The sequence below is a fragment of the Penaeus vannamei genome, chromosome 2, assembly GCF_042767895.1.
Source record: "Penaeus vannamei isolate JL-2024 chromosome 2, ASM4276789v1, whole genome shotgun sequence".
Taxonomy (NCBI): domain Eukaryota; kingdom Metazoa; phylum Arthropoda; class Malacostraca; order Decapoda; family Penaeidae; genus Penaeus; species Penaeus vannamei.
The window spans coordinates 740,557-755,556 of NC_091550.1; the positions used below are offsets into that span (position 1 = coordinate 740,557).

Here is a 15,000-nt window from a genome sequence, read left to right on the forward strand (position 1 = left end):
TTAAGGAACTCAGGACTTACAGGATTTTTCAGTTGTCTAATATCAGAATTACATTATTTATAATATATTATTATTATTATTTTGTTGGCAGTTTGGTTCAATGATATATAAAAATAGATGTTAAACACAAGATCTGTTTATTGGTTTATGGTTAAGACAAGTAAAAATTATTACAAAATAAAAAAATTACTGCGGAAGACATGATGTTAATGATAATTGTGCAGTTTTAAAATCTTTATTTTTATTATCATAAAACTTGTGATGGAACTGCCAAGTGATGTTACTAAGTGTCTTGCCATGATGAACATAGGCCCTTTAGTAATTTCAAGTTATACAATACAAAAAATGCAATGTTTATTATCATTAATAGAAGTAGTAGGAGTATGGTAATGATTATAAATGTCATTACTTTTACTATCATTATTACTATTTTATGTAAAGAAAAGTTTATTAAGTCATTTACTTCCCCAGTATGTGTCATAGTTAATTTGTAGTTCCCTGTACAATTTACAAACAAAAATTTATTCATTTGATCACAAGATAATGTTCAGATCATCTTGGGATTCAGTATATCCCTTTTTTCAATATATCTGTTTTCCATAAATGTTTTTTCAGCGTAACTTCTTCCTCTTAGATCCTAGTCAAGTGTACGTGCATTCACTGTAGATGCTCTTTCATTGTAAGGCTCTATAACTCAGAATTCACACATCTATTTTTGCCTCCATTATGAAAATCACCCACAAAAAGAAAATATATTGAAGCCATTAAGATTTACTTTCACTACATTTTTTTCACTGTTTTAATCCAAGCATCATCGTTTCTCTGACATGAAACTGTAGGTGAACAACTCGAATAAAAACAAAATGTACTTTTTTAACTCCATTTTGTGAAGTCATAGTACAGAATATCTTGCAAAGGAATAAAATAACAATAAGCTTTGTCCTCTTTATTTTATTTCTCTCTCTCTCTTTTAGTGGTGTTTTCCCAGTCAGTCAGTAAGAAGACAATATAAAACTTTTTATGTGTATTTGTTTTCAGTATTTTCTAACATTTTAATTTCTTTCCAGATTCTCAATATGCTTCAGTCATCTTTAACTAAGAGCCTGAGGCTCTACAGCACCAAAGCAGCAAGGAACAGGCAGGCACTCGAGCGTATAATTCGTGTTGACCATGCAGGAGAGTTGGGAGCAGACCGTATTTACGCAGGCCAGATGGCAGTATTGGGTATGTGTTATTTTGATATTACAGTCAGATGTGTTTTATATTGAGTATTACCAACATACCCTTCATTCTACAACAAAGCCCCTTCTCCGCCCCCCCCTCTCTGCACACCACTCATCACTTCTTCACTATAGGTTGAAAAAGTTTGCATTTAAAATCCAAGACCATTGCAAATCAGAAATGTATATAACACTGGTTTTCCATTGTTTTCCGTATAAAGAAATTCTTCCTCCCATTTTATAAGAAACACTCAGTCCACCTCAAATGTTTTACTCTCCTTGCCATTGCTCTTTGTGACATAATGTTAGAGACCACAAATTCCCTGAGGCAAATTGCAACACCCTGCCCAATAGTATTGGCTGTAGACCATAATAGATACAAACACTGCTAATCATGGTCATGGGTTAGAATTTTTACTCATCCAAAAGGTTGTCATTCTGCTACCTAGGTCTTAAGTTAATAGATCCTCCAAAAAGGATGTCAGGATGCATTATAAACCCAGAGGGTGCTACTGGCACAGAATCCTGAGGGGAAGATACAGAATTCATAAAGATAAATGGAAGTCACTCTGGATGAAGCCAGTACTTTTATGTAACCCTTTATCACGGAGATCATATCATACATGTCATGGTAGACCAACCCTCCAGATGGAATGACCCCTTTGTGTCACATGTGATTGAGCCTAAGTTGCACACGTTGGACAGTTGTATGCTTGTTTGGGCTGGCCACATTTATGGAGAGGAAATCAAGGCATGCATGTCCAGAGGTGTTCACAGAAACATTTGATAAATGCATTTTCAGGCAGTTGGTCTGAGATCGCCTTTGGACACACTCGCCTTGATTTCTCCTCAATGATCGTGGTCAGGGCCAACAAACACAACTGTTTAGCATGCACAACTTTGAGGAGGCTGAACCACACAAGACATAAACGGCCAGTTTGTTAAGATTGTGCGAGGCCCGACCCAAAGAATATTCATATACTTGGCATGCTTAAATAAAGAAATAAATGCATATTTATCAGTCTAGACATGCATATTAGCCGGGCAGATAGACAGTTAAATGTATACCTATCAGATATATAGACAGATATGCATTTATTTCCGTGTATATGCATGTCTGTCTTTACAAATATTCATTGTGTCAGGCCTCACACAATTCTAACAGACCGGCCGAAAGATGTCATCCCTTTATGAACATTTTGTTAGCATTTTATGGAAGGTTAGTATTTATTAAAAAAGCTTCTTGTAAGATGCATTTTTTTTTTTTTCTTCTTTTCTTTTTTTTTCAACAAATGGCCAAGTACAGATAAAGAACAAGGATTTTGATGATAATTAGACATCTGAGTTACAAAAAATAAAAACATTGAAAATTAGTGCATAATATTGATTTTCCTCTTCTTCCCTTTCTTCTTCTTCTTATAAGTTCTTTTGACATTATGATACAGTAAAAGGGATTTATTCCCTCTCAAGCTTCTTATCTGTTACACAAATTGAATTATTCAATACATAAGGAGGATACATGGAAAAATAATTTTTGAAGTATATCCTTTCCATTTGGGAATCCCCTCAAATCTTATATCAGAAACTCCGCAGTTGTTATATGATTGCAACACTTTTTTTACCGAGCAAAATCATTTTTCCTTGTAACAGTTTCTCGAAGATGAGTGCTCACAGGCCACAGGGCAATCTTCCCACAAGCCCATAGTTAGATCACCCTGGTTTAAAATGTGCAATAGGAACTAGATTTAGTAAGCTTTGTACAAAGAGATAGTTTTACAAAGATTTCTAGGAAACAACTGGAGAATTTGGACACATTTTACCATGTTTTTCAGTGATCAATTTGATATGAATGCATGTATAAATCTTTCCTTTCTTTCTTTCCAAAGGCAAAACAAGTGTAGGACCAGTTATCCAACATATGTGGGATCAAGAGAAGGAACACAAGGCCAAATTCGAGGAACTGATTCCAAAATACAGAGTGCGACCAACAGTTCTTATACCCATATGGAATGTTGCAGGCTTTGCTTTAGGTGCAGGTAAGTTCTTTGATTACCATTTTTCTATCCTATATTGATAAGATTTTTCTTTAATTTTTTGGGGGGGACAGAATGGAAGTAGTGTTGCTTCATAATTATGGTGGAGTATATAAAGTTGTAATTGATTTTATATTTTTTTATTCCTGTTTTATTATTGTTGTTGTTGTTTTTGTTGTTGTTAATAATAATAATTATAATTATAATTATAATTATAATAATGATTATAATAATAATAATAATTATTATTATTATTATTATTATTATTATTATTATTATTATTATTATTATTATTATTATTATTATTATTATTATTATTATTATTATTATTATTATTATTATTATTGTTATTGTTATTGTTATTGTTATTGTTATTGTTATTGTTATTGTTATTGTTATTGTTATTGTTATTGTTATTGTTATTATTATTATTATTATTATTATTATTATTATTATTATTATTATTATTATTATTATTATTATAATAATAATAATAATAATAATAATAATAATAATGATAATAATAATAATAATAATAATGATAATATTGATAGTAATAATATTGATAATAATAATATTGATAGTAATAATAACAATAATAACAATAATAACGATAATAATAACGATAATAATAACGATAATAATAACGATAATAATAACGATAATAATAACGATAATAATAACGATAATAATAACGATAATAATAATGATAATAATAATGATAATAATAATAATAATAATAATAATAATAATAATAATAATAATCCCATGGGATCTAGATGCCATGTGGTGTATGTGTGTACCTAAAATCTGGGCACTGGGCTTCCTAAAGTGGCGACTCCAGGGTGTTTGGCTTGTAGGCCCATCCCACACAAATACTCACGTGCAGTATCGTGACTCGTTTCCTCTATGCAATGCCATTACCCCTTTTTCTTCAGACATGGTTTTTGTAGGTTCTGAATTGTCCAAGATTTATGTCATTTGTTTTTGCTATTTCAAGATGATAATAGACTTCATTGAGCAGACTCACCTTACAATACCAGCAATAGTGGTCAGGAATATGTTCCTGTATGTGGATATTGCGTACTTGCTGGAGATACCCTCTCCCAGGCATGGTTAACAGCTGGTAAACTTCATCCTTATGGACTGAAGGAAATACTGCAGTAGCTGATGAACAAGCCCCTTCTTGAAGGCCTCCTGAATTAATCATACAACAAGTGTATTGTGCATTCCTGACTAGACATTCATGTCACTCACCCCTTGGCCAAATTTTTTTTCACAAGACATTCCCATCACCTACTCCTCAACCAAATTTTACAGGTTATTGAAGCATATTATTGTTGTTAATCTCTCCTCCATTTTTTTTTTTTTTTTCTTTTTAATCTTGCCTTATTTTCCATTTCTTTCTCCTTCTTTCTTCTCTTCTCTTTCTCTGCCATCCTTTTCCTCTTTTTTCTTCTTCTTCCATTTCCTTCGTTCTTCTTCTTCCCCTTCTTCATCACCCCCTCACATCTCTCTCCTCCTCCCCATATTACTCTTCCATTCCCCTCCACCCATCTCCTTGACCTTCTCTTCTCTCTGCATCCAACAGTGACCTGAAGCCTGAAAGGAAGGCTTTCATTGTCCATCATTTCAGATACCTGGTGGTTAGTTTGCGTTTTAAGTCTTTCTTTTTGTATTCCAGGTACTGCATTACTGGGCAAAGAAGCAGCAATGGCATGCACTGTGGCAGTAGAATCAGTAATTACTGACCATTATAACTCTCAGCTTCGTGAATTGATCCACAACGGTGAAGAGGAACACAAAGAACTGATTGAAGTTATTAAAAAATTCAGAGATGATGAAATGGATCATCATGATACTGGCTTAGCCCATGATGCAGAGTTAGCACCAGCATATAAAACAATGAGTAACGTCATAAAGATGGGCTGCAAAGCGGCCGTGTGGATATCTGAGAGAATTTAATCTTCTTGTTAAATATCTGTAAATAAAAGATGTAAAATACATATATTTCTTATCTAATAAAAAATAAGTGATCTAATTAAAACTATTTATTTTTTTCTACCTTTCAATTTGCAGTAGAAAGAAAATTAAATATTTTGCTGAATATTTTACATTAGGTATATTGTATCACTTTCTCCTTGTGTTTAAAAATCTCAAATGGCCAAGAAATTGTGAATAAATCCTCAAAAAACAAATACATGTAAATAATTTATTTTAAAACTATATTTTATTACTGGGCATATGAACAGGAAACCTTAGTAGGCCTAGTTACTGACTCCTTGTAAAGAAGTGTCAACAAGTTTACTGCTGCATGAACTCTAAAGACTGCTTTGGGTAAGTTTACTATCAGTGAAAAGCCCTTAACATCAAGCATTCATATGTTATGCAAAAACAACCTGTCATGATTTTGTTATAAAACAAAATGGCTATATTTTAAGAAAAAAACTATAAAGGAAATAAATAACAAACCAGCAATAAAAAACTTGTACAGAATTTAACAATTTTGAAGTACAAAAAATAAGCTTTGCACATGTAAACTGGAGGCATAAAAACAATACTATATACCGACAAAAAAAGTCCAAATGAGGTGTTTAAGGTTTCCCTGACCACTGCCTTCATATTTCCAGTATTCATACTTTTGATTTCCGTAACTTTCATACTATTTAACATACTGGCTTGTGCCTTAGTAGTAGTATATTAAAAAATGGCGATTTGAAACAAAAAAGGTATTGATTTCTTTATTGACTTGAACCAAATTGGACATTAAAAATCAACAAAAACAGGGAGTATCACTGATAAATATCTTAATATATTTTTATCCCTGTCTATCTGATAAATTTACACACATATTGTCATTCTTTTCCTGAAAGGCAATTCACACCCTTATATCTGAATATGAATTTGCTTGCCCCCCAAATTCATCTTAAAAAGTCTGCCCACACAAAACAGTTACCAATCCAGGCACATGGGTTAGTTCAAATGTTTTCCCCTGTCCCAGAACTAGACCTCATTGGTAACAAGCCAAACAGACAACTTACAGAAGTATTTATGATCTGACTGCTGCATGGCTGGCAAAGTCCAAATAAATACATGCACATTCCCTTAATTCTGCCAAGTTACAAGTCCTCTTTCTAAACCAAAGGTACAATGGAAAGAATAATTCAGAGAAATTGATAAAAGGTTGCCAAGCATATGAAGCTCACTCCATCACCTAGAGCTTCTCCATTTACCCTCCCTGCCAGGGGAAACTATGTTTTTGCAATTGTTTACTGGGTAATTGCTTAATTTCTTGGTTTGTTAATTTGTCAGAAGGATTATAAAAAAGAGGTAACTGGCAGATTGACAAATTATGGGTGGGTTGGCCATGATCCAGAGACCTGTGTATCAGATTCTGGAGGTGAACTGATCCATTCAGAGAAAGGATCTAATTGAAAGATTCATTGCCAGTGGGAAAAAAAATAATGTGTTGTAGACACATTCTAAAAGTGGATTTGGGGAACTAGCAAAGGACTGAAATCTTTTACTTTTTCCTATCATCGCTGTAACATGACAGCTTTGCAAATTCTGAATTCTTTTGGATGGATTTCATATATAAAAGAAACGCTTGATTACGAAGACCAGCTTCTTACACCTCTTACTTATTTGTCTTCATTCTCTTGATATTTGATGTATAAAGAAGCAGTTAGTTTATAGGAACATTCCACATTAGTAATGCAAATGAAACATGTTTACAGTACAATAGTAGTTACAGTATAACAACACAAAAAGTGGTTTACATTTGCATGGAACTGACTTGGACACAACAGCAATAAAATTGAATCCTTTTCTTCAACACAAGGGCATTTATCATTCAAATGCTTCAGTAAGAATCTGAGTAGCTCAGACGAATGATTGCTGTCTTCCTCTAAAACAATCTAAATTAGAATAAATAATGTTCCCATGTTTTATACATATTTACATATGTTGTAAAAAATGCTTTGGAACAACCACACTTTATGCAATACATAAAACAAGGTGCTAATTCATTAAGTACAGCGATTCATCAGATGTCAACACAGACCTTTTTGTCCATAAATGCTAAAGCTTTCAGTAATTTCCTGAAGTATGCATGCATTTCCACCATCATGAATGGTCATGAAATTAGCTCTTAAGTAACAAAATTGTTCTAGGAACATATTTAAATTTGATTAAATTTCATTTTCCTATATTCTTATATTCATTATCTGGAATCTTTATCTGGGTTCTTACTACAATTCCTTGTGGGATAGATAAACACAACTGTCTTACACAAGCCAGTGTTATTATTCACATATAGTACCATTCACTAACATAATTGTATAGCACATTATGCTATTTTTTTTCAAATCACACTTGAAAAACACATGCATTTCCCAGCATCTATTGATATACATTTACTTTTCATGAGTATAATGTGAATCTAGCTGATTTTCTGTGCTTAAGTATGGTACTCAATCAATTTCACACTCCAACACCATATAATATAATTTTCTTTCTTTTTATTACATTACATTGTTTGTCTATTTTTCATGCAAGTTTTGATATACGCTACTTATACCTTTGTAGGCCTAAAAGATATACCTGTTTACAGTACTGGATACTTTTGAAAAACGGTTATATATAGTTTCTGAATGCCTTTAAATTTGAAACACTTCCTGCAGATTATGAATATTTTCACATTGCAGAAATGTGACATATTTCCTTTAGAACACAACTTTTTATGATTTTTTTTTCTTATTATAACAGGCTGTTATAACATAATCACTAATCCATCTTCCACAGATCTTTGGTTCTGTTTTACATAGAAACCAATATCTGGGAACCCGCAAGTTCAAAGCATTAATCACAATACTAATCACAGAAACATATGAATGAAAAAATATGAAATACAAGATGTATTTTCAATTCAAATTATGCCATCAATAAAAAATATTCACTACCTCTATTTCTCCATCAGAAAGTCTAAAAAAAAATAAAAATAAATAAAAATAATATAAATCACATACCTTTTACATAACTTTGCCTACGTCAGGCACTTTAAATGCACCTCATCAATCAAAATTCAGTATTGAAAAGGCCTACACTTCCACAAGATACATGGGGACTGGGGATACATATTGTTTCTAAAGATAATCTAATGAAAATGCACATCACCTAATCCTTACACTGAATGTTAAACAATCTTGGTTACTGGATATGGTTCGAGTTTTTCCTTGAAGCTGGCAATGTCTGTAATAAATTGTTCAGCAGGATAGTCTTTCACAGCACTCTTATCACATGGTCCCAGGAACTTCACTACATTGTCTTCTCCTGTTAAACAGACACATACATTCATATGGAAAATATGTAAATTGTCATATTAACAATATTGTATTAACACAATGAAACATATTCATTAAAATTATCAAGAAATATGACTGTCAAAACTTTAATTTTGATAAGTAAATAATGCACTTGGGTATAAAAGGAAATACAGTTCAAGTAAATCAATCTATATTGGAAGAAATAATAAACTAAACTACAGATACCAACCTAACAAGCCTTCCAGTGCAGGTGGTGTTCCATCTTCTGGGTTGGATGCCCCAACAACCTGTACTGTCAGCTTCCTATATTCTTTATTAGTCTTGCTGGACACCAGACTTTCCAGACACTCAGCTACAGAGTCTCGTGTGATGTCTTTTATTAATTCAATCTTTGGAAGATAGGATATGACTTTAATTAGATTACCGTTACCTTTTCCTTTACAGGTTATATTCACACTTTTTCTATCCTCTGTAAAAACAGCATTACAAGCCTCAACTTAGAATGATTAACCAGTCATAACTTAATAATGACATCTATTCTACTCCGAGACAAGTAAAGGAACCAGTAGTCCATACCTGTCTTTGCAGTCTGTCAAAGAGATACTCTCCATCAGTAATCTCTCCCCAATTCCTATCCACCTCTTCTCTGAGTGTCAGATCAACTGTCTGCTTCATAGAGGTAAGGGTATCTTTCAGACTTGATAATTCTTCACTGCTAAGATTTCTCACCGTATTCAAGAACTCCTTAAGGAATGCTTCTATCCTCTCATCAACGTGCTGTACCCTGCAAAAAGAAAAGTCATAATGATGATCTTGGTCTTGTACGTGTAATAATAATATGAAGTGTGAAATTCTATCACTTAAGATTAACTAATGCAATAGTACTCAATTTCATTGCATAATAGTACACTGTTTCACTGAATACTAATGTTATATATAGCATCACAGGAGACATTATGTGCTGGAAATAACTTACTACCACAAGGCTTCAAATAGCATTAACCTTTCATCCATTTCAACATATAATTTCTAAATATAATCAAAATATTATATGTCTTAATCCACTAACGACGGGTGTCCCACATATGAAACACCCGAAAAAATAAACATTGCCGGGCGTCCCGCCAATTGACGCTGTATCGGGGCTGAAACTCTGACGCAGCAGCAGGCAGGCAGAGTCTGGGGAAGCAGATTTTGTAGCCGCCCAGAATCTTTTATTTTCGGCTTTAATGGGTTAAAAGAGACAAATAATTACAAATTCTACATGCCTTCTTCATTTAAATTATTCACCAGTAAATAGCATTAATCAACCACCTACCCAAATTTGTTAGCCTGGGTATTAACTGTAATAGAGATTCCAAGAATTCCATATGTATTGCGGTTTGTGCAATACACGTGATACCCAAGCTGCTCATGAGTCCTCAGAAAGTCAAATACTGGTTCATCCATCACCATCTAAAAAAAAGAAAGATAATGTATAGTGTAAATAATAATGTTTCTATTTGCTATCAACACATGAAATTTATCATCAAAATATTGCATCTTTTTCATTACTCAAACCCTGTGAGATTATTACTCTATAGACTGTTTACTTTATATGTCCTACCCATTTAATAGGATGAGCAAGAGAAGATCTTAAAGGTCTTATACATCATTAAAGCATTATCCATTATGTGTCTACTGAGGCGGTACAGGCACCCACCCGTCCTCCTTCCCATCATTACCTGGATGAATTCATGAAGAACCTCAGTCATCAGTGTTCCTTCCTTCCCCTGGTAGTAGTTAATGACAGAAGTGTTGGTGTCTGCTGGATTAACGGCCTTCAGACGAGCAATCCAGCAACCTTGCAAGAGCTTCATTGTTCGCATCTATGTAAAAAGAATACTTCAATTACAGAGCTGGATTACAGATGCAACGGAAGACTACATCTGACAATCAAAAAGCTATTACAATAAGAAGTACATTAGCAACATCAACAAAAAATAGTAAACTAAATCAAAATACTCATATTACAGAAAAGAAAAAATACATAAAATAAACACTGTCAAACAACACAAGAACAGGATACAAACCTCTGGGAATGGAGGCACAACTTGCATCTCATACTTGACCTTTCTCGTCTTAACTAAGTTGTACATGTCCAGTGCTTGTGAGGCTGATGTGTTACCCTGAAACCAACAAGGAGAAATTTATCAGATTCTAATTACTCTAACCACTAAATTCACTGTAATTCTGTATAGCTGATGCTACTATATGATTCAATGATTTATCAATCACCTGTTCAATTTAAGTAAGGGCTTCAAAAGGACAATATGCAATTTCAAGCCTACATTAGTTATGAAAGGGCACTTTAACTCTGAATAGATATAAAATGTGAAAAAAAGCTTTATACCCTTAGGTTTGAGCCAAACTTTCACAGCCCAATAAAAATTGCTGGAAATGGAAAGGAATAAAAAATAAAAAAGAGGGAATGAAATTATCACAAAGCTTCACAAAATACTCACTTGGACAAGCATTCGTATGTGGCAGGTTGGATAGAGCTTATACACAAAGTCTTCTAAAAGGTCTTTGCTAGTAACATCAACTATCGCTTTCAATTTCTCATAAGGTGTCCAGTGCACAAATTGAACTATTGACAGCCGGACGTTCCTGCAAAGGAAATATATCTTTATTCCTGTTTCTTACATTATCTGGTCAAAACATATTTATCCATCCTTTTTACAAAGCTTATAGATGAAACTTCTTATGCCTGGGGTGGTTCCAGTAAAAACTGCAAGGTTGGGCTACATCCAGGTGCATCTTGCAGACTTTGGTAATTCAAATATGTGGCATGGTAATAACAGTTGAGGTGAGATAACATAAGACATTTAAGAAATATACCAAAGTTCAGAGAGAGTCATCAGGTGAAGTGAAGTAAGATGCATTTACAGAAATCTAAAATAAGATAAAATCAGTCTTGTGTTCTTCATTCTCTCATTCTTTTCCTACCAACACAGAAACACTTACTTCTTCATGTTCTCTGGTTTAATGATAGCATTGTGATAGGACTTCATTTGCTGCTGCCTTATCTCTTGGAAAGACTTTTCATCCAAATGTTCTTCAAATGTGTCCATGTGATGAAGTAGAAGTTCCAGCATTTGCTATAAAAGTAAAGTCTCATCATGAAAGAATTCAGTAACAATTGCAAACAGAATACCTCCAATAAACTATCATTATATGGTAAAACATGGTATGCTACTGCCCCCAAAATCATGTACTTCAAAGCAATGGGGTAATACAAATACTATTCTCATTATCATTAGATTTTATTTCAATAGGACAGTATGATAAAATCACAAAACTGTTATCTGTCTAAACGTCTTAGCCTTCCATTAAACCTGCATAAAAGCAAAATACTCACAGGAAGCTTCTGACTGAAACCATTGATTTTGAACACTAAGCCTCGCTCTGTTGCATTGATGGTGTAGTGGTACTGGGCCATGTTGGCGGGGTAAATATCCTCCATCAAGTGCTGCTGGAACAGGTTCAGGTAGAGGTCCAACAGAGCTGCACTGCAATAAAAATGTTGGATATTCAAGTCACCATAAGCATACTCTCATCAATTCCTGCATATGCTATATGGGAACATGCATAAAATTTGAAGAAAAGAAAAATAATGTCAAATCTCAGCAGTTTGTGGAGTATTCAAGTCTCATTTCTGTTCTAATTAGTTGCCACATAACATTTATATACACATATTTTGTAGAATTACAAATCATATATCATAATTCTTAATCGTTTTTTTATTCAAATTTGTTACCTTCACTACCATTATCATTTCTTCTCAAAAGAGACAGTGGATTTCATGGTCTAGGGCAGGTTGCCCATTTTTTCTTTTCTGAGACTGGACAGTTACCTCAATAGAGAATAAACAAAAAATACCTTTAAATCACACACATATCATGGTCTGTATCAGAAGCAAAAGCACAATAATAATTTTAAAAATAATTCTTTAATAGCATTTACTAAGCTCAAAGAAAACTTTACTCTCTTTTACTATGACATAACCAACTCTTCTAAAATAACACTAGAACTATATCAAAATTCTAAATAGATTCAAACTTCTGACCTATAATTTCAGTGAGTTTTCTTAAAATCTTTCACATTAAAATAAAGCTTCAGAAACAAAGAAAAGAGGAAACCGACAAACATAATTCTATATTAGGCCACTATAAATAAAAATCTTACGCTCTGGGAGACTGCAGGAGAAGGTCTGACAGGAAGTAGATGTAGCAGTACGTCCTTGGCAACTTGAATTTCTGGTCTTGTTTGTAGAGCACCTCTCCCCATTCGTCCTTCTGAAGTACTCTTGGGTATTCCGTAGCACCTTCTTCAACTTTAAGTAAGTCAAAATTGTCTGGTATGAATTTGTTTGGAGACGGGATGAACAAATGAGGATTTTCTGGTGGTTTACTCCATTCCTTTACCCACTCTTGAGGAATATCTGTCAAAAGGGAAAAAGGAAAAAAGGTTGAATACAGTACCTCTGTTTTTACCAAGTTTGTAAGATAGATAGCTATATAGAATTTTTATGATTATATACACAACATAAGAATATGTATTTTTCTTTAAGGAATCTTAAGCTGTGTTTTTGAATAACAGAATTTTACTGAACTGGAAGACCATTAAAATTCCTACAAGGAATCATATAGGAAAGTGTTTGAACACTAAAAATACATATTCACAGCCAGTCTCAAAAGGTTAACATAATAAACAAGATAAAAGAAATTATCTTTAAATAAATATTCATTCCTCACCTTCAACAGAATATTTTGTGCCAAACCAGTCTTCAGTCATACAACAAACATCCTGGCCTTCATAACTCTTGGAGCTGATCATAATATTGCAGTTTTCAGGCACTAGCTGTTGCATGCAATTTTTTATAATCTGCAACAGTTTCAGGGAAACAAAACAAATATTAAAGAAAATATAAAAGCAAACACACTAATTCTGCATTCTTAATCATTACAGGTTTTACTAACACTCTAATCCCTATGACTTTAAACACAACCACTTATATTTTAATACAAAACCAAACTATTTTTGTCCTAGGTACTCAAAGACATCAGACATTTACTACATAAATCACACACAAATATTCCATCTCCTTACCTCTGGGTCATATTCGAAGAGAAGCGAGTCTCCGGTGAGATAATCCTCAGGCTCAAACATCCTCATTCCTTCCGAGAGATTCTCAACATTTTCAATAGCTGTCTCCTCTTCAGCATAATCAAAATTCAACTTTTCCGTTTGCTGAATCTCCCTGAAAATTCTCTCTACTGGTCCAGTTTGTTGAATCATGTAAAGATACTGGAACACTACCAACAGGACCTTTGAAAAAAAAAAAAAAAAAAAAATACATCTGTTACATCAATTATCAAAATACAACTATCAGTAAGAGTAAAGAAAAAACAAAGATTAATAATCAAAACATATGTCTGTTTGGTCAATGATTGAAATACAATTATCCATAATAGCAAGACACTATGATAGTGATGACAATGACGATGTTGATGACGATGACAATGATACTTAATGTGATCAGATTATTAAAACATTTTTTCAGTGAATACACATAACATTAGCCAAATAATGTTACAAAAAATTGTATAATGATACTGCAATCAGTAGAAAATCAAATGATTCAAAGGTATTCCAATCTGCTGGCCTCTCTCACCAGACGGTAATATTGGATTGTTAAGAAACAGACAGACAAGACTATAATCTATATAACATAATTACCTGATCCAGATTTTTAAAGCCCTCATCTGTCAGCTCTACACTAATGCTCATAACAGCGTAAGTAGTATTATGTTCAAAACCTGAACCATCATTGCCAGAATACAGCCCAACTGCCCACACTCTGAAAAATAAGGATAACTTCTATACTATCAAAAACCTCTACATGAATATGTGACTGAATAGTCTCTGAATTATGATTAATCTACCATGTACACAACTTACACACATATACCTTGCACTATATCATGAAAATGAAACTTTACAGAAAAACCCATTTCTAATACGTACTTTTTCTTCAAGTACGATAATATAGAGCCTTTCCCTTCATGGCCGAGTAAGTGAGAGATGTAATGTAACGGCTTTGTTTTGTAGTGCTTGAGGTAGGAAGGCAAAGCCCAGTTAATCTCTACAGAGTGGTATTCCTTCATGGGGATAATCCGATACAGACGGTGAAATTTCTCCACAGGGAAAGGGGGCTCAAGGTGCTTATACGAGGGGCAGGAAAGGCCATTATTTGGTATCTGTAAATGGAGCAAATAATTTTGTAACATTTTCCAGCAAATATCTTTCTATTCCTTTCTAAATTAGTTATGACAGATCACTGTTCAGCTTTGTGAATGAAAACTGTCAGTAGAAACATAT

At 33.3% G+C, this 15,000-nt stretch overlaps 2 protein-coding genes across 6 annotated transcripts in view; one reads left to right on the forward strand and one right to left on the reverse strand.

Annotated features, from left to right (window-relative positions):
- Positions 1 to 5,294, forward strand: part of Coq7 (ubiquinone biosynthesis protein COQ7, mitochondrial) — a 6,801-nt gene extending 1,507 nt beyond the window's left edge. For all 5 annotated transcript variants that reach the window (XM_027362604.2, XM_027362606.2, XM_027362607.2 and 2 more), the window contains exons 2-4: positions 1,068 to 1,224; positions 3,107 to 3,256; positions 4,938 to 5,294. In XM_027362604.2, coding sequence (XP_027218405.2) covers positions 1,068 to 1,224; positions 3,107 to 3,256; positions 4,938 to 5,218 — 588 coding nt within the window. In that variant the 3' untranslated portion in view covers positions 5,219 to 5,294. The remainder of the gene's footprint in view (positions 1 to 1,067; positions 1,225 to 3,106; positions 3,257 to 4,937) is intronic.
- A 2,243-nt stretch (positions 5,295 to 7,537) lies between these two features.
- LOC113810942 (nardilysin) overlaps positions 7,538 to 15,000 on the reverse strand; it is an 11,248-nt gene continuing 3,785 nt past the window's right edge. Inside the window, exons 7-20 of the mRNA XM_027362600.2 lie at positions 14,647 to 14,879; positions 14,359 to 14,479; positions 13,729 to 13,947; positions 13,374 to 13,503; positions 12,805 to 13,060; positions 11,978 to 12,128; positions 11,584 to 11,717; positions 11,082 to 11,226; positions 10,650 to 10,745; positions 10,302 to 10,445; positions 9,896 to 10,032; positions 9,154 to 9,361; positions 8,807 to 8,966; positions 7,538 to 8,584 (exon numbers count right to left, since the gene is read on the reverse strand). Coding sequence (XP_027218401.2) covers positions 8,448 to 8,584; positions 8,807 to 8,966; positions 9,154 to 9,361; positions 9,896 to 10,032; positions 10,302 to 10,445; positions 10,650 to 10,745; positions 11,082 to 11,226; positions 11,584 to 11,717; positions 11,978 to 12,128; positions 12,805 to 13,060; positions 13,374 to 13,503; positions 13,729 to 13,947; positions 14,359 to 14,479; positions 14,647 to 14,879 — 2,271 coding nt within the window. The 3' untranslated portion in view covers positions 7,538 to 8,447. The remainder of the gene's footprint in view (positions 8,585 to 8,806; positions 8,967 to 9,153; positions 9,362 to 9,895; positions 10,033 to 10,301; positions 10,446 to 10,649; positions 10,746 to 11,081; positions 11,227 to 11,583; positions 11,718 to 11,977; positions 12,129 to 12,804; positions 13,061 to 13,373; positions 13,504 to 13,728; positions 13,948 to 14,358; positions 14,480 to 14,646; positions 14,880 to 15,000) is intronic.